Here is a 26,793-nt window from a genome sequence, read left to right as displayed (position 1 = left end):
GGAGACCGCCTGGGAATCAGGCTTCCTGCACTGAGCAGGGGGTTGGACTCGATGGTCTTGCAGGCCCCTTCCAACCCTACAATTCTATGACCCATCACAACACTGCAGTCTTGGGAACATATCTTTCTCTTCCCCTCCCCCTGATTTTGATTTCAGGTTCGCAACAGCAAAGCCAGCGGCTACTGCTTGGACCAAGGAGCAGAAGAAGATGACAAAGCAATTCTTTACCCCTGCCATGGGATGTCCTCCCAGGTAGACACAAGTGCATGTTATTATTCCTTAAGTGATGATCTAGCCTGGGGGGGGGGGGTGCTGAAGCTTTTTGGAGTAGGAAAATATCATTGCATGGATTGTACTGCTAGGGATGGGAGAGAAATTCATTCAGTCCTCATCTGAATGCAGACATTTTTGCATTTCCAAACCACTATGCAAACAGAAACTTGGTTATCCTTAGAAATTTGCACTTTTCTGAATTTTGTGTTGGAATTCTCCAATTTAAAAAAGAGTACATTCAAATATGCACTGTATTAGGACAACTGCTTGCAAAAAAATGGATATATTAGGCAGACAAGACTACAAAAATGCATGAATTAGGAGAAGTGCACAAAAAGGATTATGATTTTTCATGCAAACTTTAAAAAAAAATCTAAAATTTGGGACAAACCAAACTTAAGATCTGAGAAATTCTCAAAGTTCAAGATGAGCCAAATATGGATGGGTAAACATGCAACGTTTGAGATTGGTAGGATTGTCTGAACATGGTCTCGCCGTTCGTCTTGTGCATGATTGGCATTTGTGCTTGCAGTCACTGCTCACTTTGCATGGATGGGAGATGTGTGCAGGTCTCCTGAAATTTGCAGAAGTCTTCTGAAACGTGCACTAATTTTCTCTGTAGACTAAAGCAGGGCTTATTTAGTCTACTGAGGAAATTTGTACAAATTAGGAATCGGGGGTGACACAAACGCGAGCATGTGTTCAACATTTTTTTAACGTTTTCTGGCGGACGCATGCTTGAGCTCTCATTCATATTCAGGGCTTCAAACAGGGCATGTTCTCACATTTTGCAAGCAAAGCCAAAATTCTCATACATCCCTAGAACCAAATGTAAAACTGGAAAAAACTGAGAAACCAACACTTGACAGATTCATCCATTTCTATGTATTGCTGCTCTGAGAATGTTAGATTTAGGGTAAGACATTCAGTGTGACTGACATTTCTGAGGATGGACGAACTTGTTCCTTTCCCTTTCTCCCACCTTAAATTAAAAGAAAATAAATCTCACATTCTTCCCATCCCATTTATGAAAAACGTTTGCAAATTTCAGGAGGTTCTTATCCAAAACAATGCATTTGTGAAGTTCTTACAACGGATAACCTGGACAAAATTTTCACCCACCTGGCTATGTGAATTCCTCCCCTAGCATGTTAAGATCTACCAGGGAAACCCTGCTCAGTGTTCCATCTTTTCGGCATGCTAAATTAGCATCTGTAGAGCTGGACCCAATGGTGCCATCATGGCAGAACTCTAGGGCAGAAGTCCAGGTCCCCAATCAGCAGAATGACAGGAGGGGCTCCTAATGCAGAAGTACCAGCTTGCCACGTGTCCAAGTAAGTGAAATAGCACACATGACCATCTAAGCCAGGAATGGGCAACTTGTAGCCTTCTAGATGTTTGGCCTTCAGCTCCCATTATCCCTCACCATTGGGTTATGCTGACTAGGGAATTGTAGACCAAAATATTTGGAGTCCCACAAGTTGCCCACCCCGATCTAATGAGTTGGGGCAGGGGGCAGGGGGAAATGAGACCATTAAGTCCAGAGTCTAAACTTACCTTATTATACTAATGGCTGGACCCAAAGGTGTCCAAGGAGAACTTAAATTTGAGGGACGACTCTAAGCAGTATGGGGGGGGTATAGGCTGCAGAGAAGAGGAGAGCAATGTATTCCTTGTATTTTGAAATGATTTGTATGAGATTGAGCCTCATATCTCAAGAGAGAATTCAGCCCAGATGTCTCAAGTCTAAATCCAGCACTATATTAACTCCACCGCACTAGGTCCCAGTTGTTCTCTTATATATATAAAAAAAGCATCTGACATTTAAAATGGAAGTGTGTGTGTGTCTGTGTGTGTGTGTGTGTGCGCGTGTGCATGGACGTGTGGATATTTTATAGGAAAAGCAATATAACTGCATGACATATTCTCTGTGCAAAGGAAACTCTAATGGGATACATAGTTGTGAGATTTCCATGAGTAGTCAAAACATTTCAGCTATTCCGATGCCAACAATTTTCATATATTAAAAAAATCAATCCTGTACTTTCAGCTAACAATTAAATACATTAATGGGTTCCCCCCACTTTTTTTTTTCCTTGCGTTCATAAAACACTTTTTCTTTTCTGATACTCAAATCTGATTAGGTAAGGATATAATCAGGAAGGACGGAGATGAAGAGAAGCTAAATTCCCATGGGACATGGTGCTACTGAAGCAGCCAATGAGAATCCAGTCAACACTGACTTTGCACAGTAAGATGTAAGGCTGTTAGACCTACCATAAAGACTCCCTAGATTGCGGGGCTGGGGGTCAATTTCTTCTTCAGACAGCAAATAACAAACAATAAGGAAGTAGCTACTGCAACCCTGAAGTCATAGACTCACAGAATCGTAGGGTTGGAAGGGGCCTACAAGACCATCGAGTCCAACCCCCTGCTCCATGCAGGAAGCCTGATTCCCAGGCGGTCTTCCATCCCAGTACTAACCAGGGCTGACCCTGCTTAGCTTCCGAGATCAGACGAGATCAGGCACATCCAGCCCTGCTCTAAAGCATTACATACATTCCTCCTCCACCACCACCTCCTTCTTTAATACATAGGGTGGGTTCCAACCGCGTCATTCTGCAAACTCAAATAGCTCTGGCAGAGCTCCGCTGAGTCTTTCCATTGCACAAGCAGTTGTCTGTTACACTTGGGCAACTGGTTGTGCAAGCAGTTGTGCAACCGGTTGCAAAGCAGGTTGTACGACCGAATGCGCAACCTGTTGCACAACTGGTTGCAAAGAGTTACGCACAACTCGTTGCACAATGGGTTTCACAAGCATAACGCACAACCGCATTTGCGCCAATGTAACTTTGGTTGGATTCTTGCATGTGGCAGCACATAGCTAGTCCCTTTAAGGCAGGACAGGGAGGTGGGGTAACACATTCAGACACGGACTTGGATGGGTTAAATAATTGGCCACAGCTTTATTGGTTCAGCTTGGAATAGAGTTGGCGAGGGCAAAGGGCATGGATCAGTTAACTGGACTACCTGCCTGCAGTCCGATCCCATCAACCTGGCCCACCTGCCAGGTGTCTCTTTGTGGGGGGCAGGAGTCAGAGGCACACCCCATGGTGCCGACCATTGAAGGGAGCCCCTTTCTGCCTCCCTGGGGTGTAGCCTGGATTGCAGCCCCACACTGAGCTGGGTCTTAATGCGACACCCCCGCCCACAATCCCTTAAGGGGGATCCGCTCTTGAAGGGGAAAATGGGGTGCCCAATCCCGTCCCCTTCCCAATGGATCCAGCCCAATGCCTTCCATGCCTCCAAAGTGGTGACGTAGAGTTGAAAGTTTTATAACCACCCTTACAGTTATACTTGTCAAGCCAAACAAATCCAAATATCACTGAGTTAATATTCTTGCAGTGGAGAAGGCAAAAACCCTGCATACTGGGGCCAATCTGTGTGCAGGTAAAATTCCTTCCCAGCCCCGTTGACTGGCAACTAACCATAATCCGTGGCAAGAAATGAGTTATCCTGCAGTGGGTGGTGGGGAAGTTGGCGACAGAAATGCCAAAGCCACATGGGAGGCCCCGCTCTTAACAGCCTTTGGTGGACTAGAGGGAGGGAAGTTCTCCCTCCAGTCCACCAACAAAGCCCTCTTCCCTCCGAGCCAATTTAGTCCTCCTGACTGGCTCCCTGCCCCCCACCTAAGTGCCCACCTGGCGTCGCTGCCACGACTCAGCTGCCCCCTCCCTGCCTCCCCATCGGGACCATGCACCACCACAACATTGCTCCCCAGGTAAGCCAGGGGCTGCATTTCTCTTGCGCATCATTCAGAATCTAGTTTCTGCTAGTGCAACATCATTTGCTCTAACGGAATGACACAGCTGGATACTGCCCACTGTCTTTAAAAAGAGCTGCTGTAGCAATAAAGCAAAATGCAACATAAAATTCTCCTCTCGGGTGAAGACAAATGAAATCATTTACCATGTAATCCTGTGCATGCCTCCTCAGAAGCAAGTCGCATTGGCTATCACTGTGGTTTACACTGAGGTGAGAGTGTGCAGGATTGCAGCCATAGCAGCTCAAATGACCAGACACCGCTTAGAGAGAGCCCAGCTTTGAATTGTTGAAAATGCCAGCCGTTTAAAAGGTGGAGAAAACGATCTTGATCTGGCACCAGAAAGGTGATACAGAAGGAGTCAGGAGAGCTCCTGTTCTTCCTTGTCTGGGGGAATGGTGGAAAGGTGAAGCTAAGAGCTACCTCACACTTTATACAGTGATCAGGAGGCCTGTCACAGGGAGCTGGAACATTAGAGGTTAAAAGGGTGGGAAACTTTGGGTGGTGCAGGGGCCAGTTTTTGCCCGTGTACCTACCATGAGCCATACTCCCATCACCACTGGCTGCATTCTAGGGATGGGCGAAAGTCCCTTACCTGTCCTCGAAACTTGCTTCGCGGTGGGGGGGAGGCGCTTCACTTCTCCCCCCGAAGTTCAGGCGAGGGGGGGAGGCGCCCCGCCTCGCCCGGCCAAAATTCAGGCCGGGGGGGAGGCGCCCCATCCCTCGCCGGTGAAATTCAGGCCGGGTAGAAGCGCCCCGTCTACCCAGCCGCGAAAAAAAAGTAAAAAAACAAACAAACCACACCCGTGACAGGCTACGTAACGATTTACGTAGCCTATCACGGCTAGATTTCCAAAGTCAGCTGTGATAGGCTACGTAAATCGTCACGTAGCCTATCACGGGTGACTTTGAAAAAAAAAAAAAGTGCGTACACAAATGGCGGCTCCCATGGGGACCGCCATTTGCGTTCCTTATTTTGGCATGTCTAGTCTACGTAAAGATTTACGTAGACTACGGCGAAAATAAGGGCAACGCAAATAGCGTTCCCTTATTTTTGCCGTAGTCTACGTAAATCTTTACATAGACTAGACGTGCCAAACTAAGGAACGCAAATGGCGGCGCCCATGGGCCACCGCCATTTGCATACGCGCTTTTTTTTCCCCAAAGTCAGCCGTGATAGGCTACGTGACGATTTACGTAGCCTATTACGGCTGACTTTGGAAATCTAGCCGTGATAGGCTACGTAAATCGTTATGTAGCCTATCACGGGTGTGTGGGGGGGGGTTACCGCACTTTTTTTTTTGCAATGGCGGCGGCGGCAGCCGGTCGGGAGACGGGCCGCCGCCCCCGCCCCCGATGAAACTCCGCCGAACCGCCGCCGGGACCCACCGCCAAGAGGGACATTCGGCCACGGTAAGTCCCATCCCGGGGGGGGGGCAGGGGGCCGGCGGAGAATTTCCCCAACACTTTCGGTTGCCTTCCGAAGATTCGGGGAGAAATTCTCCACCATCCCTACTGCGTTCCCCTTGCCACTGTCATGCCACAAAAGAAGGATGGAAAGTAGCCATCTGCTGCCAACAATCAGCAGCAAACTGCTACGGAGGCTTAGGACAGACAAATATAGCTTGTTTTCAGGCTACATTTCTCCATCCTAAGCCTCCTTACAAGATGGTATCCCCGCTTTTTTCCAGAAAAAGAAAATAGGGGTGGCAGCAGCTACATGTGGACTGTGTTTGCCCACCCCTGATTAAACAGTAGAGTTCTCCAAGCGTACCTAGATATCTCCAATTAAAACGATGCATAAAAAATGCATATATTTCAGAAAACAAGATTCCAATATACATTAGAAAACTTGCTTGCAAAGAAATTTGACTGTTATGCCAACATGCATGTATTTTTGTGAGAAACGTGCAGAAAAAAATGCCTATGAATTTTCACGCAAACTTAAAAAAAGAAATCTCAAAGTTCAGGACAAACCCAATGCAAGCCTTGGTAAATTCTCAAAGCATGAGATGAGGTGAACGAAAAGTAAGATTTGAAAAACGTGAAACTGCAAGAAACCGAAATGTGCAGATTTGCCCATCGCTATCTTCACTTCATGGGTAGGGATGGCTGGGCGCATCTCCGTCCACTCCCTTTGGGCGGTCCACGAGCCGTCCTCACTGCCCGCCAGTGTGAGCTGTGTGGCAGGAGATGCAGGACAGCTCGGTGACTGCCCAATGCTCTGCGGGGCCGTCTGTCCTCTTGCTGAGCCACAATTGTGCCCAGAAACCACAGCTCTGGTTACTTCCGCATATTTAAAGTTGAGTCTATGTCTGCCTTAAAGGGGCAATGACTCAAGATTACAGCATAAAGGGCCCATTATGCTGTAACCTTGAGTCAGTGCCCCTTTAAGTCAGCCACAGTCCCAACTTTAAATATGGGGAAGTAACCAAGCCACAACTGTGAGCAGAACTGCAGCTGAGTAAGGGGACAGATGGCCCCACAATGCTTCTGCCAGTTGCTGAGCGGTGACCTCTGGTGAACAAGGGCCCAGGAGGCTGGAGGGGGGTCCGTTGCACTCTATTCCCTCCTCAGACTCCATCCCCATGGGGCACCTTGCCTTGCAGCTCACTACGTGCCCCCAAATCTACTTCCTGGCAATTTCCACCTGTTGGTTCTTTCCCTGCCCTGTCAAGCGATAAAGAGAATATACGCCCCATCTTCTGTCTGACAGCCATTCAGCTATTTGAGCACAGCTATCATGTCTCCCCCCTTCATGTATCACTGCCTTGTGGCTAAGGGGCTTGCGTAACTCAGTGAAGCCATAATCTATGCCGTCCAGGGCCACCCAAGACGGACAGGTCACGGCAGAGTTCTGACAAAATGTGGTCCACTGGAGAAGGAAATGGCAACTCACTCCAGTATTCTTGCCAAGAAAACCCCATGGAACGTAGCACAAGGCTAAAAGATATGGCGCCAGAAGATGAGCCCCTCAGGTCAGAAGGTGTCCAATATACTACTAGGGAAGAGCAGAGGGAATTTCCAAGTAGCGCCAAAAAGAGTGAAGCTCTTTCCAGAAAGAGTGAAGTGGCTGGGCCAAAGCTGAAAGGACACTCAGCTGTGGATGTGTCTGGTGGTGAAAAGAACATCCGATGCTGTAAAGAACAATATTGTTTAGGAACCTGGAATGTCAGATCAATGAATCAAGGTAAGCTGGAGGTGGTCAAACATGAGATGGCAAGATTGAACATCGACATCTTGGGAATCAGCGAACTAAAATGGACAAGCATGGGCAAATTTAATTCAGGTGACCATCATATCTACTACTGTGGGCAAGAATCCCTTAGAAGAAATGGAGTAGCACTCATAGTCAATAAAAGGGTGGGAAAAGCAGTACTGGGGTACAATCTCAGAAATGACAGAATGATCTCAGTATGAATCCAAGGCAAACCATTCAACCTCACAGTAATTCAAGTCTATGCCCCAACCACTGAGGCCAAAGAAGCTGAGGTTGATCGGTTCTATGAAGACCTACAACACCTTCTAGAACTAACACCAAAAAAAAGATGTCCTTTTCATCATAGGGGATTGGAATGCTAAAGTAGGAAGTCAAGAAATCACTGGGATAACAGGCAGGCATGGCCTTGGTGTACAAAATGAAGCAGGACAAAAGCTAATAGAGTTTTGCCAAGAGAACACGCTGATCATAGCAAACACTCTTTTCCAACAGCACAAGAGGCGACTCTACACATGGACATCACCAGATGGTCAATATCGAAATCAGATTGATTATGTCCTTTGCAGCCAAAGATGCAGAAGCTACATACAGTCAGTAAAAACAAGACCTGGAGCTGACTGTGGCTCAGATCATGAGCTTCTTGTTGCAAAATTTCAGCTTAAATTGTAGGGAAAACCACTAAACCATTTAGGTACGACCTAAATCATATCCCTTATGAATATACAGTGGAGGTGAGGAAAAGATTTAAGGGATTAGACCTGATAGACAGAGTGCCTGAGGAACTATGGACGGAGGTCCGTAACATTGTTCAGGAAGCAGCAACTCAATCCATCCCAAAGAAAAAGAAATGCAAGAAAGCCAAGTGGCTGTCTGATGAGGCTTTACAAGTAGCTGAGGAAAGAAGGGAAGCGAAAAGCAAGGGAGAAATGGGAAGATATATCCAACTGAATGCAGAGTTCTAGAGAATAGCAAGGAGAGACAAGAAGGCCTTCTTAAATGAACAATGCAAAGAAAGCGAGGGAAACAATAGAATGGGAAAGACTAGAGATCTTTTCAAGAAAATCGGAGATATCAAGGGAACGTTTTGTGCAAAGACAGGCATGATAAAGGACAAAGAAGGCAGGGACCTAACAGAAGCAGATGAGATTAAGAAGAGGTGGAAAGAATACACTGAAGAACTATACAGGAAAGATCTTAATGTCCCTGATAGCCATGATAGTGTAGTCACTGAACTTGAGCCGGACATCCTCAAGAGTGAAGTCAAGTGGGCCTTAGCTAGGGATGGGGGAGAATTTCTCCCCGAAACTTCAGGGGGCCGAGTGCCAACGTGTTCAGCCCCCCGAAGTAGTTTCGGGGAGAAATTCTCTGCACCCCCCCGCCTCCCGCGCCCCCCCCGGGACGGGACTTACCTTTCCCGAATGTCCCTCCCAGCGGCAGGTCCCGGCGGCGGTTCGTCAGGTCTTCGACAGGGGCAGAGGCGGCAGCCGGTCTTTTGACCGGCTGCCACCGCCGCCATTCCAATAAAAGTAAAAAAAAAAAAAAGCCCCCGTGATAGGCTATGTGACGATTAACGTAGCCTATCATGGCTAGATTTGCAAAGTCAGCCATGATAGGCTACGTAAATCGTCGCGTAGCCTATCACAGGTGACTTAAAAAAAAAAAAGCGCATACGGCTAATGGCGGCCCCCATAGGGAGCTGCCATTCACGTTCCTTATTTGGTCGCTGTAGTCTATGTAAAGATTACGTAGACTACGGCGAAAATAAGGGCAACGCTGACTTTGCAGATCTAGCCATGATAGGCTACGTTAATCGTCATGTAGCCTATCACAGGGGCGGGGTTTTTTTTTAACTTTTTATTTCGCGGCCGGGCAAGGCGAGGCGCCTCCTCCCCGGCCTGAATTTCGGCCAGGTGAGGCAGGAAGCCTCCTCCCCGGCCTGAATTTCGGCCGGGCGAGGCAGGAAGCCTCCCCCCCCTGGCCTGAACTTCGAGGGGAGCAGTGAAGCGCCTCCCCCCCACCGCGAAGCAAGCTGCGAGACCAGGTAAGTGGCTTTCGTGCACTCCTAGCCTTAGCAAGCATTACTAACAACAAAGCTAGCAGAGATGACAGTATTCTAGGTGAGCTATTTAAAATCCTAAAAGATGATGCTGTTGAAGTGCTGCACTCAATATGCCAACAACTTTGGAACACTCAACAGTGGCCACAGGACTGGAAAAGGTCAGTTTACATTCCAGTTCCAAAGAAGGGCAATGCCAAAGAGTGTTCAAACTACCGCACAATTGCGCTCATTTCACATGCCAGCGAGGTTATGCTCAAAATCCTACAAGCCAGGCTTCAGCAGTATGCAAACCAAGAATTACTGGAAGTACAAGCGGGGTTTTGAAGAGGCAGAGGGACTAGAGATCAAATCGCCAACTTTTGCTGGATCATGGAGAAAGCAAGAGAATTCCAGAAAAATGTCTATTTCTGCTTCATTGACTACACTAAAGCCTTTGATTGTGTGGATCACAACAAACTGTGGCAAATTCTTAAAGTGATGGGGGTACCAGACCACCTTACCTGTCTCCTGAGAAACCTGTACGAGGGTCAAGAAGCAATAGTAAGAACCAGACATGGAACAACCGATTGGTTCAAAATTGGGAAGGAGTACAACAAGGCTGCATATTGTCATCCTGCTTATTTAACTTACATGCAGAGTACATCATGAGAAACGCAGGGTTGGATGAATCACAGGTCAGAATTAAGATTGCCGGGAGAATTATCAACAACCTCAGATACGCAGACGATACCACCCTAATGGCAGAAAGTGAAGAGGATCTAAAGAGCTTCTTGTTGAGGGTGAAAGTGGAGAGTGCAAAAGCTGGTTTGAAACTCAACATTAAAAAAACTAAGATCATGGCATCTGGCCCCATCACTTCCTGGCATATAGAAGGGGAAGAAATGGAAGCAGTGACAGATTTTATGTTCTTGGGCTGCAAGATCACCGCAGATGGTGACAGTAGCCATGAAATTAAAAGACGCTTGCTCCTTGGGAGGAAAGCTATAGCAAACCTAGACAGCATAGTAAGAAGCAGAGTCATCACCTTGCCGACAAAGGTCTGTATAATCAAAGCTATGGTTTTCCCAGTAGCAATGTATGGCTGTGAGAGCTGGACTATAAGGAAGGCTGAGCACCGAAGAATTGATGATTTCGACCTGTGTTGCTGGAGAAGACTCTTACGAGTGCCCTGGACTGCAAGGAGGTCAAATTAGTCCATCCTAAAGGAAATCAACCCTGAGTGCTCATTGGAAGGACAGATACTGAAGCTGAAGCTCAACTATTTTGGCCACCTAATGCAAAGAGAAAACTCTCTGGAAAAGACCCTGATGCTGGGAAAGACTGAAGGCAAAAGGAGAAGGGGACGGCAGAGGATGAGATGGCTAGATAGCATCACAGATGCAATGAATATGAACTTGAGCACACTCCAGGAGAGAGCGGAGGACATGAAGGCCTGGCGTGCTATGGTCCATGGGGTCACGAAGAGTCGGACACGACTGAACGACTGAACAACAACAATCGTGTCTCCCCTCAATCTTCTCTTCTCTGGGCTAAACCTAGCTAGCTCTTGCAACTATTCCATGGGGGGGGGGCTTGCTTTCCAGACACCATCACCATCCTGATCACCCTGCTCTGCCCATTACTCACCACCCCCAATAATAATCCCACCCAGGTGATTTAGGTCTTTATTAACACCACCCCCTTTCTCGTCCCTTCAATCTGGGCTCAGTGTTTAATCCACAGTTTTAATCTTAACCAGCCTCCAGGGAAATTTCAGCCCATATTATTATTTCCAGGCATGCTTTTGAATCATTTATTTAACCCCCCACAACCACCACTGAAAAATGTTATTTTGCATTTTGCCCTAACTACTGAAGTTAAATATGCATGTATGTATGTATGTATTTCCATGTGCATAGAGGTTTTAAAAGAAAATATCTTTGGATCATACTTCTGTTGTTCTGCCTGATTATATATATTTTTAATGATGTCAGATACCAATTAAATCCCAGATGGTTCCACCAGCCGCACCACCCCCTGCGTAAACCTCCTCCCGTAATGCCATGTTAGCACTTTCTGATGTGCCGTCCAAATTGGAACAGCCTTAATGAATTGTCACTCATGCATTCATGCATAAATAATTCTGACCTTATCACCTGCCAAACAATTACCTGAAGTTGAGCCATACGAGCAATTGGTTTGGATTGGGAGGCAATTTGAACATTAATAGTGAAGGCAGGGAGAAAGGGGCAAAAATGCAATCTTCCGTTTTTAATTGTCTTGCCCGAGATGGCTGAATGCTCTGTAGTTACTGTCAAAGTGTCCATCTTCGGCACGCTCATGTGCAGGGCTGCCTTGGCGTGTTCCTCAGCACGTTTAGCCTCTCTCTAATCAATTGGGATGGGGGAAGGAGGACAGGGATGCTTAATTGGATTCAAATGAGGCTCTCATCTCATGTAGAGTCCTGTTTAGTGAGACAGTGACAATGTTCACCTCGTATTCAGTTACTTCCACCACTTTCCTTGTGACCAAAAGAACAGGGTCAGGGTTAGTCATCAGTACTGCGCTTTGTGCAAAATAAACACACAGCTGGCCTGACTTGGTCTGCAGTGAGTGGGGGCAGCCGGCGGGTTTTCAGTGGCTTTGAATTTGTGCAAACTACGGGCACAATTTGCACAGGTTGTGCAATTTGTGCAAATTATGCAAATTTCCACACATTGCTGATGTGATTTGTGCAAATCTCTGTTTGTACAGATTACAGCCAAGACTAGTAGTAGTAGTCGTCGTCATCCCCGGAATCAGGGAAAACCTGCATATCGCCTAGAAAACCCAAGCCCAGTCGTATGCACCATGGAAGTCTGGCAAGCCCCCAAAGGGCCAGATTTCCTGGTGATGGACATCCCTAATACCTGCAAGCTTTTTTCATTTGGAAGGGCTGTGAGGTCATACCAAGCTAGGTAAAGGAGTAGCATTACCTCTTCCAGGGGTAGTCAACCTGGTGCCCTCCCGATGTTCTAGACTACAACTCCTATCATCCCTGACTATTGGATAGATCTACTGACTCCATCCCTAACCACTGGATGATCTGCCCTCTGATCTATTCCATCTTCTGTAATTAATTAATTAGAGAGTGCTGCCAATGTGAATGGTGCTATAGGGTTAGAGCAGGATCTACTGGTAGATAGCTAGATGATTTGCAGTAGGTCAGCAAGGGTTTCTAATTCTCATTTCTAATTCTCAATAACAACAAAATAGTGGTTTCTCTTTCATGCTTGTTCTCTCTCTCTCTCTCTCTCTCTCTCTCTCACACACACACACACACACACACCTCCTAACCACAACTTACAATAAGGGGATGCCGGACTGTCTTTAGATTGGGATTGACAACAGCAGGGCAAGTCTTTTAAAACTTTTTAACATCACTTTCATTGATTCTTTCATTGACTTCTGTGATCACCTCTCCCTTTTGCCTTGGGAGCTTGCAAAATGAACTCAGACTTTCCTTATTCAGACAAATGAACTCAGATCTTCCCTTCAGACCTCATGAACTCGGACCTTCCCTATTCAGACAATTGTGATGAGACCTTCCCTACTGATGAACTCAGACATTCCCTATTCAGACCTTCCCTTCAGACCTAATGAACTCAGACCTTCCCTATTGAGACAAATGAGAGGAGTGTCTTATCTCTATGGAAAAGTAGGACTAAGCCAAGAACACAGGGTTTGTTTGTTTGCTGAAATAAACATGATAATGGTGATGATTTATATACTAGACAAGTGCCTTTGGGGCAGTTTATAATAATAAAAAAATGCTTGTATATACATCTTTCCTCTACCACATTTTAAGCCAATCAGTTTCTCCAGGTAGCCAGTCCCACTATCCTCTGATATGAGATTACTAAGCAAAAAGCTTAATTGGCCCTGCTAAGTCTGCTTCCATAGATGAATGCTTCTGGGTCCATCATCCAGAAGCTATCTGTCATTGATGAGAGGGGCTGGCCACCCTTTACCTGTGTGACTTGAACCTCCTTGACTCAGCTGGAGCAGTTTTTCATTTTCCTGCAGTGCCGCTGTTCTCGTGACTTCTCTTGTGTGGCATGCTGCCTTTTGGATTGAGTTCGGTTACTGAAGTCGGCCAGGTGGATCCTGGAGGTAGCATGTAGCCATCATGAGTAGTTGTCATTGATAGCCAAATCCTCCTTGAATTTGTCCAATCCCCTTTTTAAAGCCATCCAACCGGTGGCCATCACTAGACCTTGTGGTAGTCTTTACGGCCCTTAGAAAAACAGAGAAGGATCCTAATGTACATCACTTGGGAGGGAGTTCCACAGATGTGGGGTTGGCACTGAAAAGACCACTGAATGCAGCAGGCATATGTAAATTTTCTCTTCGCGCATTCCAATCAGCTTCAGGTGGGCAGAGGTTGTATTTTCAATGGATTGTATCCAATGTTAATCCTACTTAGAGTAGACCTATTCAAATGACTGGGACTTCACATAGACGAACATGAGATACAACCCATTTGATTTAGTGCTGGCTCCAGGTTTTTGAGGACCTTGGGAAAGGCATCCTCAGTGGACCCCCTCCCTCAGCGAGTCTGCGTTCTCGGCACCATTGTCACCAGCTGCTCTTACTCTTCCTCCTTTCTCATCATTGGTACCTGTCGGGATTGTTTCTGAGCATATGGAGATAGTTAGCAGTTCAGATTCAGAAGGGGAACAGCCAGAACCAGGGGAGGCACCTTCCCAAGCGAGTTCAGATATGGATAGGCGTGTTTCTCAGGATGCTAACACCCAGATGGCTGGGCCTGAAGCCCCACCCCCCAGAGAATGCAGGAGGAGGAGGAGGAGAGCACAGGGTGTGACCTGAGGGATGCTAGACTGTGGCGCAGAGTGAAGTGGGAAAAGTTAGAGGCGGAGCTCAGACAGTCAACCCAGTTGGCGGTGCATGAGGGTCGACGTAGGGGAGCATAAGTGGAAGGGAGGGGTTTCCCTCCCTAAGTTATTCTAGCCAGCAAATCCCTGTTCAAACTGTTAGCAATATCATAGCTCCCATTTGGATTCCCTGCTGCCATTCCTTTGTAGCCTGAGAGTCTTCAGGGATTTGCATCTGTAATGAGCCTGTTGATAGTGAATTAAAGGCGTGAGACTGAAGCCTCTCTTCTTGTGTGTGTGCATGAGGAAGGTGGGGGCCAAGGGATTGTGACAGGTACCACCCGCTTGCATGACAGGCACAGAGCCAGGGAGCAAGCAGGCCGTGGCATCCCCTCCTCCTCCTTCTCACCACCGCTGTTGTCTGGGCCGGAGCGAGAGGAAGGTGAGCATACAGGTTGGAGAAAAGAAGGAGCAAATCCAGGGGGCTTTGCCAGTGGGGCCCTGCTGGAGTGTGGGCCCTTGGCCAGGGCCCAGCCATGCCTACCCAACCATGGCCCTGACTGGATTCAACCCAGTAGTCGCCAAGGACGTACCTTCACATGAGGAAGCGAGAGCTGCATTTACCCGTATGCTTGTTGAATAGCATCTGCTGCTGGCTGTCAACCCCTTTCATGTTCTGTGCCTGAACACCCCTGAGTGAGGCTGGTGCAGCTGCAGCCCTTGCACCAAATTAGTTTTGTAAAATTGTGGTGAGATAATAGAAGTTTTCCAGCATTGTAATCATTAATTAACATGGCCACATACGAGCAATCCCAACTGTCATGATCGGGGTGGGGGGGGGATGCTCGGCTCAGATAAAAAGTCACCTCTTGATGCAGCTCATCTTTTCTTGCCACAGATGATTTGTGAATGGCGGAAATGGAGGGGGCAGATGGATTCCAAAAAGCCACATGGAGAGTGGCATTAAATGACATAAGGGAAAGAAAGGAAAAACTGCTGCCTGGCCAAGATAGCTTTCAAAGGAGCAACCGTAATTTGCTAGATTCTGTTTTCTAAAATCTATGGTTCTTTATCACCTAGAACAGCTTTCCCCAACCTGCTTTGAACTGCAACTCCCATGAGCCCCAGCCAGCATGACCAATGGTCAAGGATTATGAGGGGTGTAGTTCCAAACTTCTCGAGGGCACAGGCTGTGGGAAGCTGATCTAGAACTTGCCTCTTTGTTCCAGCTTTGTAAGAAATTACAATCATCCGATTTTAGAACTGGAGGTACCTTGGAGGTTATCCAACCCCCTGTTCAATCCAGGGCTGCAGTGAGGAAATTTTAGACCCCAGACTTAATGGTCTTATGCGGGGGGGAGGGTTAGATGGCTGTGTGTACTATGTCAGTTGTGAGGCTCACAACTAGCATTTCTCCCCCCACCCCATTCCATGCATGACAACTGTTTCTGCGTTCTTGATACGTTAGAACAAAACCAAATAACAACAACTGTTGGCCAACCCAAATACTCCAAGCATGTGAAGGTTCACATTTTCATTTGACTTAGGGCACAATCCTATGCATGTTTAGACAGAAAAAAGTCCTACAACTCCCAACATTTCCCAGCCAGCACGGACTTTTTTCTGTCTAAACATGAATAGTATTACGCCCTTAATTCATAAGCACCATCATGACCATGGGAATAAAATGGAGCTTGCTTCGGTCACCCTGATGCCTTCTTCACTGCTGCTCTCTGGGGGGTCAGGGGGAGGGGAGCTGGGCTATGGGATTCTGGACTTTGGTTGCATGTTCCAGCCCTAGCTGCACCACCAACTCAATGCAGGGATCTTACGTCTAGTGTATAGCTCTTAAAAGCAGCTGAAAAACGTATTAGCGAAATAAACAAATAAGAGCAAGCTCATGGAACAATAAAGGAGGAGCTCACAATGGCTGGGGGGTAAGGACGGTGTCATCCAACTGGGAAAGCTCTTCTACAAAGGTTCTTACCATACACATATGATTCCTGTGCTGAAAGCTCTGCACTTGCTGCCAGTTAGCTGCCGAACCATGTTCAAGGCATTACTGCTGGTTCATAAGACCCCAGGGCCGAAACAGCTCAGGATCAGGTTATCTGAGAGGTTGCCTTCTCCCATATAGGCCACCTTGGTCTCTGCATTGTATGTGAGAGGGCTTGCTTACTGTACCCTGGCATACTGAGACTAATTTGGCCATGGTGTGGATCAGGGTTGGTCCGAGACATTTTGCTGCCTGAGGCAAAGAACAACATGGCACCCCTCCCATTCCAGGTACAAAAAGCCAACAGGACTGGCCAATGAATCTGCCTTCAACACTGAAGATGGAATAGTGTCCTCCATTACACCTGAAGGCAGTGGGCTAGCTTAGGAGTTGCATAGTAGGCTGCATGGTACACGGCTCTCTCCTCCAAAACATTTCTGTTCCCTCCCAGCATTTGCTGCCTGAGGCGATTGCCTCATTTGCCTAACGGCAGGACCAGCCCTGGGTGTAGTGGAAGGCCTTCTCAGTCGTGGCACCCGCCATGTGGAATGATCTCCACGCTGAGATCAGATGGACTCCTAGTGCTGAGTACTTCTGCCAACAACTGCAGACATGCTTGTTTACCCAAGCATTTCCCTTACCGGTAGCATCATCAGCTACCCCTGGCTATTTTAATGAGATGGTATTATCGCTATCATTCTTTCATCCATGTATTAATGATTTGTTTTACTGCATTTTATCATAAGTTCATCTTGTAAAATGCTTTGGGATTTTGAAAATAGAAAGCAGTATAGAAATTCTCTGACATGGATCTGTGAACGAATTAATACATTTTTTAAAAATGCGGACTAAAACGTCTGGAGAAAGACACTGAGAAAGGCTAATGAAAATACTTCTTCACAGAAGGCATGATTCACTTATGGAGCGGTGATTGCCTCTGGCATAGATGGCTCTAAAAGAGGATTAAACAGATCTGTGGTGGATGGCCAAAGTGTGTCAGTTCCTGGAGGTGTCAGCGATGCAGTGCAAGTGCAACGTGTGGTTCACCCACCAATTGCCACCCTTGAGTGCAGTGGTGAATTCTGAAGGGAGCATGGTCATTGTAACAGTCCCCATAGCCGTGTCCCCAAGGAGAGTCCAAAAATTCAGGCCACCTTAACAAACAAGTTCTGGCATGTTTATCTTCACCAGGACCAGGATTTGGTCAAGCTAATGGGTCTTAATTGCTCATTCCAGACCGAGCCACCCCAAAAGACTTTGCCTTGCAACAGCAAATACCTTCCTGTTGGGAAAATGCAAGTCCTGCCTAACTGCTTTGTGGATTGCAGGCAGCTAAACTCGGGGCGAATTGGGGATTCGGAGTGGGGTAGCCGACGTTGTTAGCATCCCTGCTGATAAAAATGCGCCAGGGCTGCATCTCTGTAAGCCCTTGCTCCGCCAAATCACTGCTTGCATGCCTGCCTCCTTCCAGAGCTGGCTGAACGCAGAAATCCCTCCCAAAGCTTGTTTTGCCCCTCACAGGAGCAAGCCTCAACATGGGAAGTTCAAAACGTTTGAGAAATGCTGCCAGAAACCATTGCACATGTTTGCTCACTTACTTTTACACTCCTTTCCCATATATATATATATATATATATATATATATTCCTTGCATCCCTGCAGAGAGTTCAGTTTCCCTGCCTCCTGCTGCCTGCCTTGCCGTAGCTCTGCAGATGGTCCCTTTATGGAGATCAGTTTCCAACATGCAATGTAGTCATTTAAAACAGGAGAACAAAGAATAAATTCCAAAGGGTGTTGGACTCCTACAGGAAAAATTAGCATACTATGTGCTGGTTGTGTTAGGCATAAACGTCCCCCGCACCACCACCCTTTTCTTGCTTCCCCCCCCCCAAATATCCTGAAGTAACAGATGCCATTATGGGACCTTTGTTTAATTACAGGCAAGGCTATTTTCATTCCATGCTAAATATATATGAAAATTCTGCACTCAGGCAATACAAATCCTTCACTGAGCAAAGCTGGATCCTGTGACCTGTATGATAAATTATGATAGCTGAGAGAGAGAGAGAGAGAGAGAGAGAGAGAGAGAGAGAGATGATGATGATGATGATGATGATAGATTAGATAGTTGATAGATTAGATAGATAGATAGATGGATGGATGGATGGATGGATGGATGGATGATAGGATGGATGGATAGATGATAGATAGGATAGATAGATAGATAGATAGATAGATAGATAGATAGATAGATAGATAGATAGATGACAGATTAGATAGATAGATGATAGATTAGATAGATAGATGGATGGATGATAGGATGGATAGATAGATGATAGGATGGATGGATAGATGATAGATAGGATAGATAGATAGATAGATAGATAGATAGATAGATAGATAGATAGATAGATAGATAGATTAGATGGATGGATGGATGGATGGATGGATGGATGGATGGATGGATGATAGGATGGATAGATAGATGATAGGATGGATGGATAGATGATAGATAGGATAGATAGATAGATAGATAGATAGATAGATAGATAGATAGATGATAGATTAGATAGATGGATGGATGGATGATAGGATGGATAGATAGATGATAGGATGGATGGATAGATGATAGATTAGATAGATAGATAGATAGATAGATAGATAGATAGATAGATAGATGATAGATTAGATAGATGGATGGATGGATGGATGATAGGATGGATGGATAGATGATAGATAGGATAGATAGATAGATAGATAGATAGATAGATAGATGATAGATAGATAGATAGATAGATAGATAGATAGATAGATAGATGGATGATAGGATGGATAGATAGATGATAGGATGGATGGATAGCTGATAGATAGATAGATAGATAGATAGATAGATAGATAGATAGATGATAGATTAGATAGATGGATGGATGGATGATAGGATGGATGGATAGATGATAGGATGGATGGATAGATGATAGATAGGATAGATAGATAGATGATAGATAGATAGATAGATAGATAGATAGATAGATGGATGATAGGATGGATAGATAGATGATAGGATGGATGGATAGCTGATAGATAGATAGATAGATAGATAGATAGATAGATAGATAGATAGATAGATGATAGATTAGATAGATGGATGGATGGATGATAGGATGGATGGATAGATGATAGGATGGATGGATAGATAGATAGATAGATAGATAGATAGATAGATAGATAGATGATAGATAGATCAGCAAGGATTTCTGACTCCCAACTGTCTAGTAAGAACAACAACTAAATAACACACAACACACATTAGGTTGTTGAAAAAGAACACTGGGGGCGGGGTACCAGGAATTGATTTTTGTATGAAAGGACTTCTGAGCTTGGTTCTGGTTAGTGATCACAAATTCCTGGACTGAGCATGTGTCCAGAGGCACCCTGTTCCTTCATTCCTAGCATAGGTCTGCCCTCCTGAGCCACTATTTTGCAACTGGCTCCAGTTCGTGCATCTCAGAGTTCTAGTGAAAAGAAAACACTAGATCCTGCAAACCTGAAGTCTGGTCCAGACTTCCCTAGATCCAGCACCATCCTACATACATTTGCTCAGAAGCAAGTCCCATTGTGTTCAATGCGGCTTGCTCTCAGGTAAGTGTACATAGGACTGCAGACTGAAGAATGTAAGAAGAGCTGTGCTAAATCAGGCCAAAGGTTTACTTAGTCGAGCATGCTGTTTGCACCACGAGCAACCAGATGCCCCAATGGGAAACTCACAAGCAGGACACGAGTGCAACAGCACCCTCCCACCCATGGTCCCCACCAACTGGCATACAGAGGCAGACTACTCCTTTGTATACATTTAGATGCCGCATTAAGACCTTCCTGTTTCGGCAGGCATTGAATCTTTAGTCTGCTTGCTTTGGTTCTTAATTTTACTACTGGTTTCTCGATGTGTTTTTTCCTTTTCTTTTTTAAATGAATGTTCCAATGTCTAATATTTTATTATTTTGAAACATTTGTGTTGTGATTGTTGCTGTTTTGTTCTTGTTGTTGTTTTGTTGTTGTTTGGTTTTAGAATTGTAAACCACCCCATGGGCATTTGCCAGTTGTTGTTGATGATGATGGATAATATTTCTAAACTGCCACATAGCCAAAGCTCTCTGGGCAGTTTATAAAGTTGGGTAGCATACAAATCTAGTAAATATTTATTGATTCATTCATTCATTTATTTATTAGATTTATTTATTAGATTTATTAGCCACCCATCTGGCCAGCTACCCAACCACTCTAGGTGGTGTACAATATGAATAACAACACAAAATACAACATAATCAACTGAACAAAACAACATTGCTCTAAAGAAAAAAACCTAGCCCACCCCAAACGCCAGCCTGAACAGCCAGATTTTCAAAGCCCAGGGGAAGCTCACCAGAGAAAGGGCATGGCAGAGGTCACTAGGGAGGGAATTCCACAGAGTGGGGGCCAACACAGAAAAGGCCCCCTCGCTAGTCCTCACCAGCCTAGCTGTCCTGGCTGATGGGACAGACAGAAGGCCTACCGAGGCTGATCTCATTGTGTGGCATCCCTGGTGTTGCTGGAGGCACTCCTTAAGATAGACTGGGCTGGAACCATATAGGGTTTGAAGGTCAATACCAACACCTTGAATTGGGCCTGGAAAGTAACTGGTAACCAGTGCAACTTTTTCAGAGTGATGTGATCTTGCCGATGGCTGCTTTTAATCAGGCAGTAAATAAATACCTACATGCTGCCTATGATACTGAACGCAAATTAGATAGATAGATAGATAGATAGATAGATAGATAGATAGATAGATAGAAAGAAAGATAGATAGATAGATAGATAGATAGACAGACAGACAGACAGACAGACAGACAGACAGACAGACAGACAGATAGATGCACAGAGACAGAGACGTACATGCAGATGCAGATGTATCTGAAATATAGAAAGACTAACAACGGAGTTTTAATATGTGTGCGAGTATGTGTGTGTGCATCCATCATTGCTCTATAGCATTATCCTCCTTGAAATTGTCTAATCCCTTTTTAAAGCCATCCAAGTTGACAGCCATCGCTACATCTTGTGGTAGTGAAGAAATAGAGATCTTGATCAGGATCACTGGGGTGCAGGTGGGGGGGGGAGAGATTTTAACCTCCCCTCACCAAGATCCCGATGCAGTCAAGAGCCCTGCCTTCCAACAGATAATAGCATGTGCCCCTGATTAGGGATCTACGAAAGTCACTTACCTTTTCGCAGCTTTGATTCGCGGTGGGGGGGGAGGCACTCCGACCCTTCCCCCAGAATCCTCCCTGGGCCGGCTCTGCTCTGCGGCAGCTCTGCAGAGCCACCGGCCAGGGCCGTCTGCAGCTGGAGTTCCAGCCACGGCTGGCTGCTGCGGCCATCATTTGCGTCCTGCCAGGCTGCCATGATAGGCTACGTAAGTATTTACGTAGCCTATCATGGCAAAGAGCAGGGGCACAAACGGCAGCTGTGCAAATGGCAGCCGCTACGCCGTTTGCATGGCTGCCTTTACCATGATAGGCTATGTAAGTATTTACGTAGCCTATTATGGAAAGAGCAGCAGCGCAAACGGTGTAGCGGACGCCGTTTGCGCCCCTGCTCTTTGCTGTGATAGGCTACGTAAATACTTATGTAGCCTATCATGGCAGCCTGGCAGGACGCAAATGGCGGCCTCTATGGTGGCCGCTGGCTGCAGCAGCCGGCCGAGAGACCAGCTGCCACCGCCACTGGAGCCACTGCCGGAGCCACCGCCGTCGGAACATCCGCCCCAGGTAAGCTTCGTCCTGGGGGAGATTCCGTGGGGTGGCGGGGTGTGGGAGGCCATTCCGCCACGGGTTTTGGGGGGCCGAATGCCAGTGCATTCGGCCTCACTGAAATCCGTGACAGAATTCTCCGCCATCCCTACCCCTGATACATTTTCTTCCTAGTCCAACTCCACTTCACGACTATTTATGGATATTTCATGGACTCTGGCACCAATAGATTCTGGATTTCTGGATATTTCTGGATATATCCATTATATATCCATTATATCCATATATCAATTTCTGGATATTTCATGGACTCTGGCACCAATAGAGTCCCCCCTCCCCACACTCCGCAACACCATTCCCTCTGTATCTGATGTTCAGGCTGTGAGCCAAAACAGCACGACCCATTCGCAAGAGGGAGGTATCAGCAGGCTGGAGGGAGCACTGACATTTGCAGAAGCCCCCAAAAATCTAAAGCGGAAAACCTGCCAACGGGGAAGGAATCACCAAACAGGGCTAAGTGTACACAATGGCTGCAGATTGCTGCCTGACTGGTGGAGAGAAGGGGGAGGAATCGAAAACTGGGAGTGGGGAGGAATGGAATGGAGTATCCTGTAGGAAGGAATAGCTGACTGGTTCAATGAACTGGAGCATTCCATACTGCAACATTTTGTTGCAGGTTCCATGTGTGTATTTATTACTGGGGTTGTTAGAATGAGTCTCATTAGCCCTTTACTGTGCCCTTCACAATAAACTGCATTTCAGTTTGACACTGCAACCCAATACTCATTACTGCAGGAGAGCAGAACCTTAGACCTAAGGTCCCTATCTGGCTCACCAGGGTTCACCAAATAGCCATACCATTCCCCTGGCCAGGCCCCTTTTCCCTTGAACACTGTTCACTTGGTGGTGTCCCAGCTTCTGTGCACTTCCTCCCCCCCCTCATTCTAAAAGGTTCAAATGCCTCTCCAAAGGCTTAGTCACTGGCAACAGGAAATGTAAGCTAAAATATGCTGGTATTGGGGGTATTTTTGTGATGTTGGCCCCACCCCTTTTGCCTTCAGCTCTGCCCACCGGAGGGATGCAGCCCCGAGAGCTTCTCTGAAATGGAATTTGCCCCTCAAGCTGAAAAGGTTCAATACCCCTACAATACAATACGTCTCATAGACGTGCGAATCCACCCCCGTTCAGGCTCTCCGGGTGCCTGCCCAGCCCGTGCCCCTGTTCACTGGTCCCCAGACCATGCTAGAGCCCCTCCCATGCTCAGCGAGCAGCCCGCACTCACGCCAGTGGACTCATCAAGTTCCTCAGTGGCCATTCTTTGAAAAATAAAATGGCGATGGCAAAAATGCGCACATTTGCATATGCACGGAAATGCGCATGTTGTGAATGCAAATATTTGTGCATGGGCAGAAATGTGCATTTTTGCAAAAGTGCACATTTTCACGCATGCACAGATATGCACATTTGCAAAAATGTGCATTTACACACACACACACACACAATGTGCATTTGCAAAAATGCATTTTCACACATACGCAAATATGTGCATTTTTGCTATCACCATTTTATTTTTCAAAAACTGGCTACCACAGAGCTTGATGAGGCCACCAGGGTGAGTGCAGGCCACTCACCAAGCATGGACAGGGGGCAAGCAGGGGCAGGGGCTCAGCGAGCGGGGCTCAGGAGTGTGGGCGGGGGGGGGGTTCCACCTGATTCCCAGAAGGAATCAGGCGCCCACACCATTCCTAGCAATACTGCCTGTGATCTCAACCATCCTTATGGATCAGGGTCACTCCCAATAGCCTAATTGCGGTTCCTAGTAAAAACAATATCCCAGTTTTGCTGTTATTTCAAGAAGAGAGGTGTTTTGTTTTTAGAACAGGCACAGTGATCAGTGCAATCATTTTTCACATTTTCTCTGATGAATGTGACCAGAACATGTCAATGCACACAGTCATGTCTTTACTATCGGGTCAGTGGGAGACAGGAATTGGTCTGAGAATTCCCAAGGACAGAGCCTCAAAAATGCATCTCTTTCAAAAGTTAGCACATATGCATTAGGGTTCACCACCTCTGTGCCCCAGAATCTCCTTTCAGTGCCGGAGCTAATCCCTGAAAGACACAAAAGAATAACGAAATGTCTCTCTAAGCATGTGCAAAATTCCATTCACCACAGGGGATTAGGGGAAAGATTTCTACAAAGGCAAAAGGCATGATTGGCAGTTGATCGTGACCTTCAGCATCTCTTCGTTGGGTTGTTGTAGACACGTATCACAGCTTAGTTGACTACAATATTGATTTGGTTTGGGTTTGGTTCCAGCTTGTCCGTTACAGCTCTGAAGGACTCCTACAACTGGGCCCCCTGGGATCGACGGCATTCCTGCCTGACTCGAAATGTCTCATAGACGATGGGAAAGGAAGGACCCCTACTCTGAAGAAATGTGAAGACACTTTGAGGCCAGCACAGAGACTGTGGGATTTCACACAGGTACGGCAGGCAGGTATAGATACAAGTATGGGCTCTTACATGACAGGTGAGGGACATTGTGGGTAAATTGCATGCTGGGAGTTGTACGACTTTTTTCTGTCTAAACATGCATAGGATTGTGTCCTACGTAAATTGAAAATGTGAACCTTCACATGCTTGGAGTACTTGGGTTGGCCAACAGCTGTTGTTGTTTGGTTTTGTTCTAACATATCAGGAATGCAGAAGCAGTTGTCATGCATGGAATGGGAGGGGGGCAGAAATTCAGTGCAGGCTCTCATCACAGAAGTCCCCATAGCTACACCCCCAAGGAGAGTCCAAAAGATTCAGGCAGCTGTGTTGATCCGTATCAACCCAACCAGTTCTAGCAGTTTTCATCTCCACCAGGAGCAGGTCTTTCTGAAAGCTAATGGATCTTAACTGCCCATTCAAGACCAAGCCATGGCAAACTGTTTGCATCACAACAGGGGACAATATATTGTTTCTAGCAAAATTCACCCCCACCCCAAGTTACTATGAAGATTGAAGCTAAGCTCAGAGGGAATGGGGAAGCTTGAGCAGGATGGCAGAAAGGGATGTGGGAGAAATCTGCAATGGTTTCAAATGAGTTCAGATTTGTATGAATCTGACCTGTGGATTCTGCAGCAGATCAGCTTTTTCTGAGTTCAGATTCTGCAGACTTGCAGACTGGCTTTTTACTTTGGGGGATTTGCACAACTGCGCACTTGCACAACTGCGCATTTGCAAACAGGAATGTAATTCTTGTACATCCCTAAATTAAAAAATCCAATTACATCAGCGAATGGATGATGGAACAAAAGATGCCTACATTCCACAAAACACAGACAGAATGGGTTTAACCAAATCCATACATCCCTACCGGCAGAGGATGTAATCGTCCCTGCTAATCACAAAGTGTTATCACTGCATCCTTGTGATCCCTGACTCTGTTACACCACAGTTTATGGGCAATGAAAAGGGTGGCTTGATCCAAGCACCTAACACTGCTAGGAGCGCCAGGCCATGGGAAAAAAATAAGGGGGACCCAGGATAGGAGTCAGTGGGCTCTGACAAGGCTCTGTGGCCCTTCAACTGTTATTGTCAAGATAACAATAATTCTCTGCTTTCTTTATTAACAGGCTTTTTGCTATAACCAGCAACATGATCATATTCTTTAATGTAGAGCCCCCCCCCCCAGCTTTTGGGGACACTGGGCACATTTAGAATTTTGAGAGAATGTCATGAGCATTCTCACAAAATGGCTGCCATGGGATGGGATGGCCCATTCATAAAATAGCTACCATGTTCACCATGGCTGGTCACAAAACACTCATTTCCCAGAAGGCAATCTGGTGAGACTACAAGAAAAGTAATGTGCACAAGAGCTGAAGTACAAGGCAGAGGTGGGGGTCTGAGCTCCAAAACACATGATCACTCTGTTGAGCCCAAATAAAGATGGGGCCAGGGGCAGAACATCACTTTGCAGCATGCCAGCCTCCCACTTAAAATATAAGAAGTTTACAAATCGTAAAAAATAAATAAAAAATCAGGAAGGGCGGGGAGTCTGGTGGGGCAAAGAGAGGTGTCTTGGTACCCCGAGGCACCATGGTAGAGATCACAGCTGTAATTCTTTATAGTTATTTTTCCTTCCCTTCCCCATGGTTAGTAACTTTGTCGTGTTAACCTATGTTTGCTACTTAGAAGATTTCAGTATCCTTCTTCTTCCCTTCCCTACAGAATGGTCCAATCATCAGCCGGGACACTGGCCGGTGCCTAGAGGTAGAAATGTCAAAAGATGCCAATTTTGGGCTCCGATTAGTAGTACAAAGATGCTCAGGGCAAAAATGGATGATCAGAAATTGGATAAAACATGGTAGACATTGATTTCAGGCTGGGAAGAAGATGCTCTATCTTCTGGATTCCTTCGACCAGTACGTAGGTGCCCCTCCAAGAGAACTGGGTGAAAAAGGACTTCTGTAGTGAGAAGACAGAAGGAGAAGATGACCAGAGTTGTGAATGACTGGACCTGATAAGTTTTTGTTTGTTTGTTTGTTTGTTTGTTTAAGCAATGATGGAGACTGGTACCCCATCTAAGGCCACAAGGATGATACAGCTGTGCTGGGGATGTGCTATTTCAGACTGCAAGTAGGGGCTCACATGACTGAATGTTCCTCTATTTTTAATCCCTGCATATAGAAAACTAGCATGGCTGGGACAATGCTAGACTAGAATCCATGATATGCTACTTTTCTAAGCTCAGGGAGATTGTTTTATATGGAGGAGCATTCAATCAAACGA

At 46.2% G+C, this 26,793-nt stretch overlaps 1 protein-coding gene across 1 annotated transcript in view; it reads left to right on the top strand.

The window, feature by feature from the left end:
• GALNT9 (polypeptide N-acetylgalactosaminyltransferase 9) overlaps positions 1–26,379 on the top strand; it is a 271,130-nt gene extending 244,751 nt beyond the window's left edge. The window contains exons 9-11 of the mRNA XM_084820326.1: positions 157–252; positions 24,331–24,498; positions 26,233–26,379. Of these exons, the coding sequence (XP_084676452.1) occupies positions 157–252; positions 24,331–24,498; positions 26,233–26,379 (411 nt within the window). The remainder of the gene's footprint in view (positions 1–156; positions 253–24,330; positions 24,499–26,232) is intronic.
• The last annotated feature ends 414 nt before the right edge of the window (positions 26,380–26,793 follow it).

Source organism: Heloderma suspectum, chromosome 13, assembly GCF_057233095.1.
Source record: "Heloderma suspectum isolate Gila_16-S chromosome 13, 16-S_ref, whole genome shotgun sequence".
NCBI classification, from domain to species: Eukaryota; Metazoa; Chordata; class Lepidosauria; order Squamata; family Helodermatidae; genus Heloderma; species Heloderma suspectum.
This window is presented reverse-complemented; position numbering and strand designations above follow the sequence as displayed.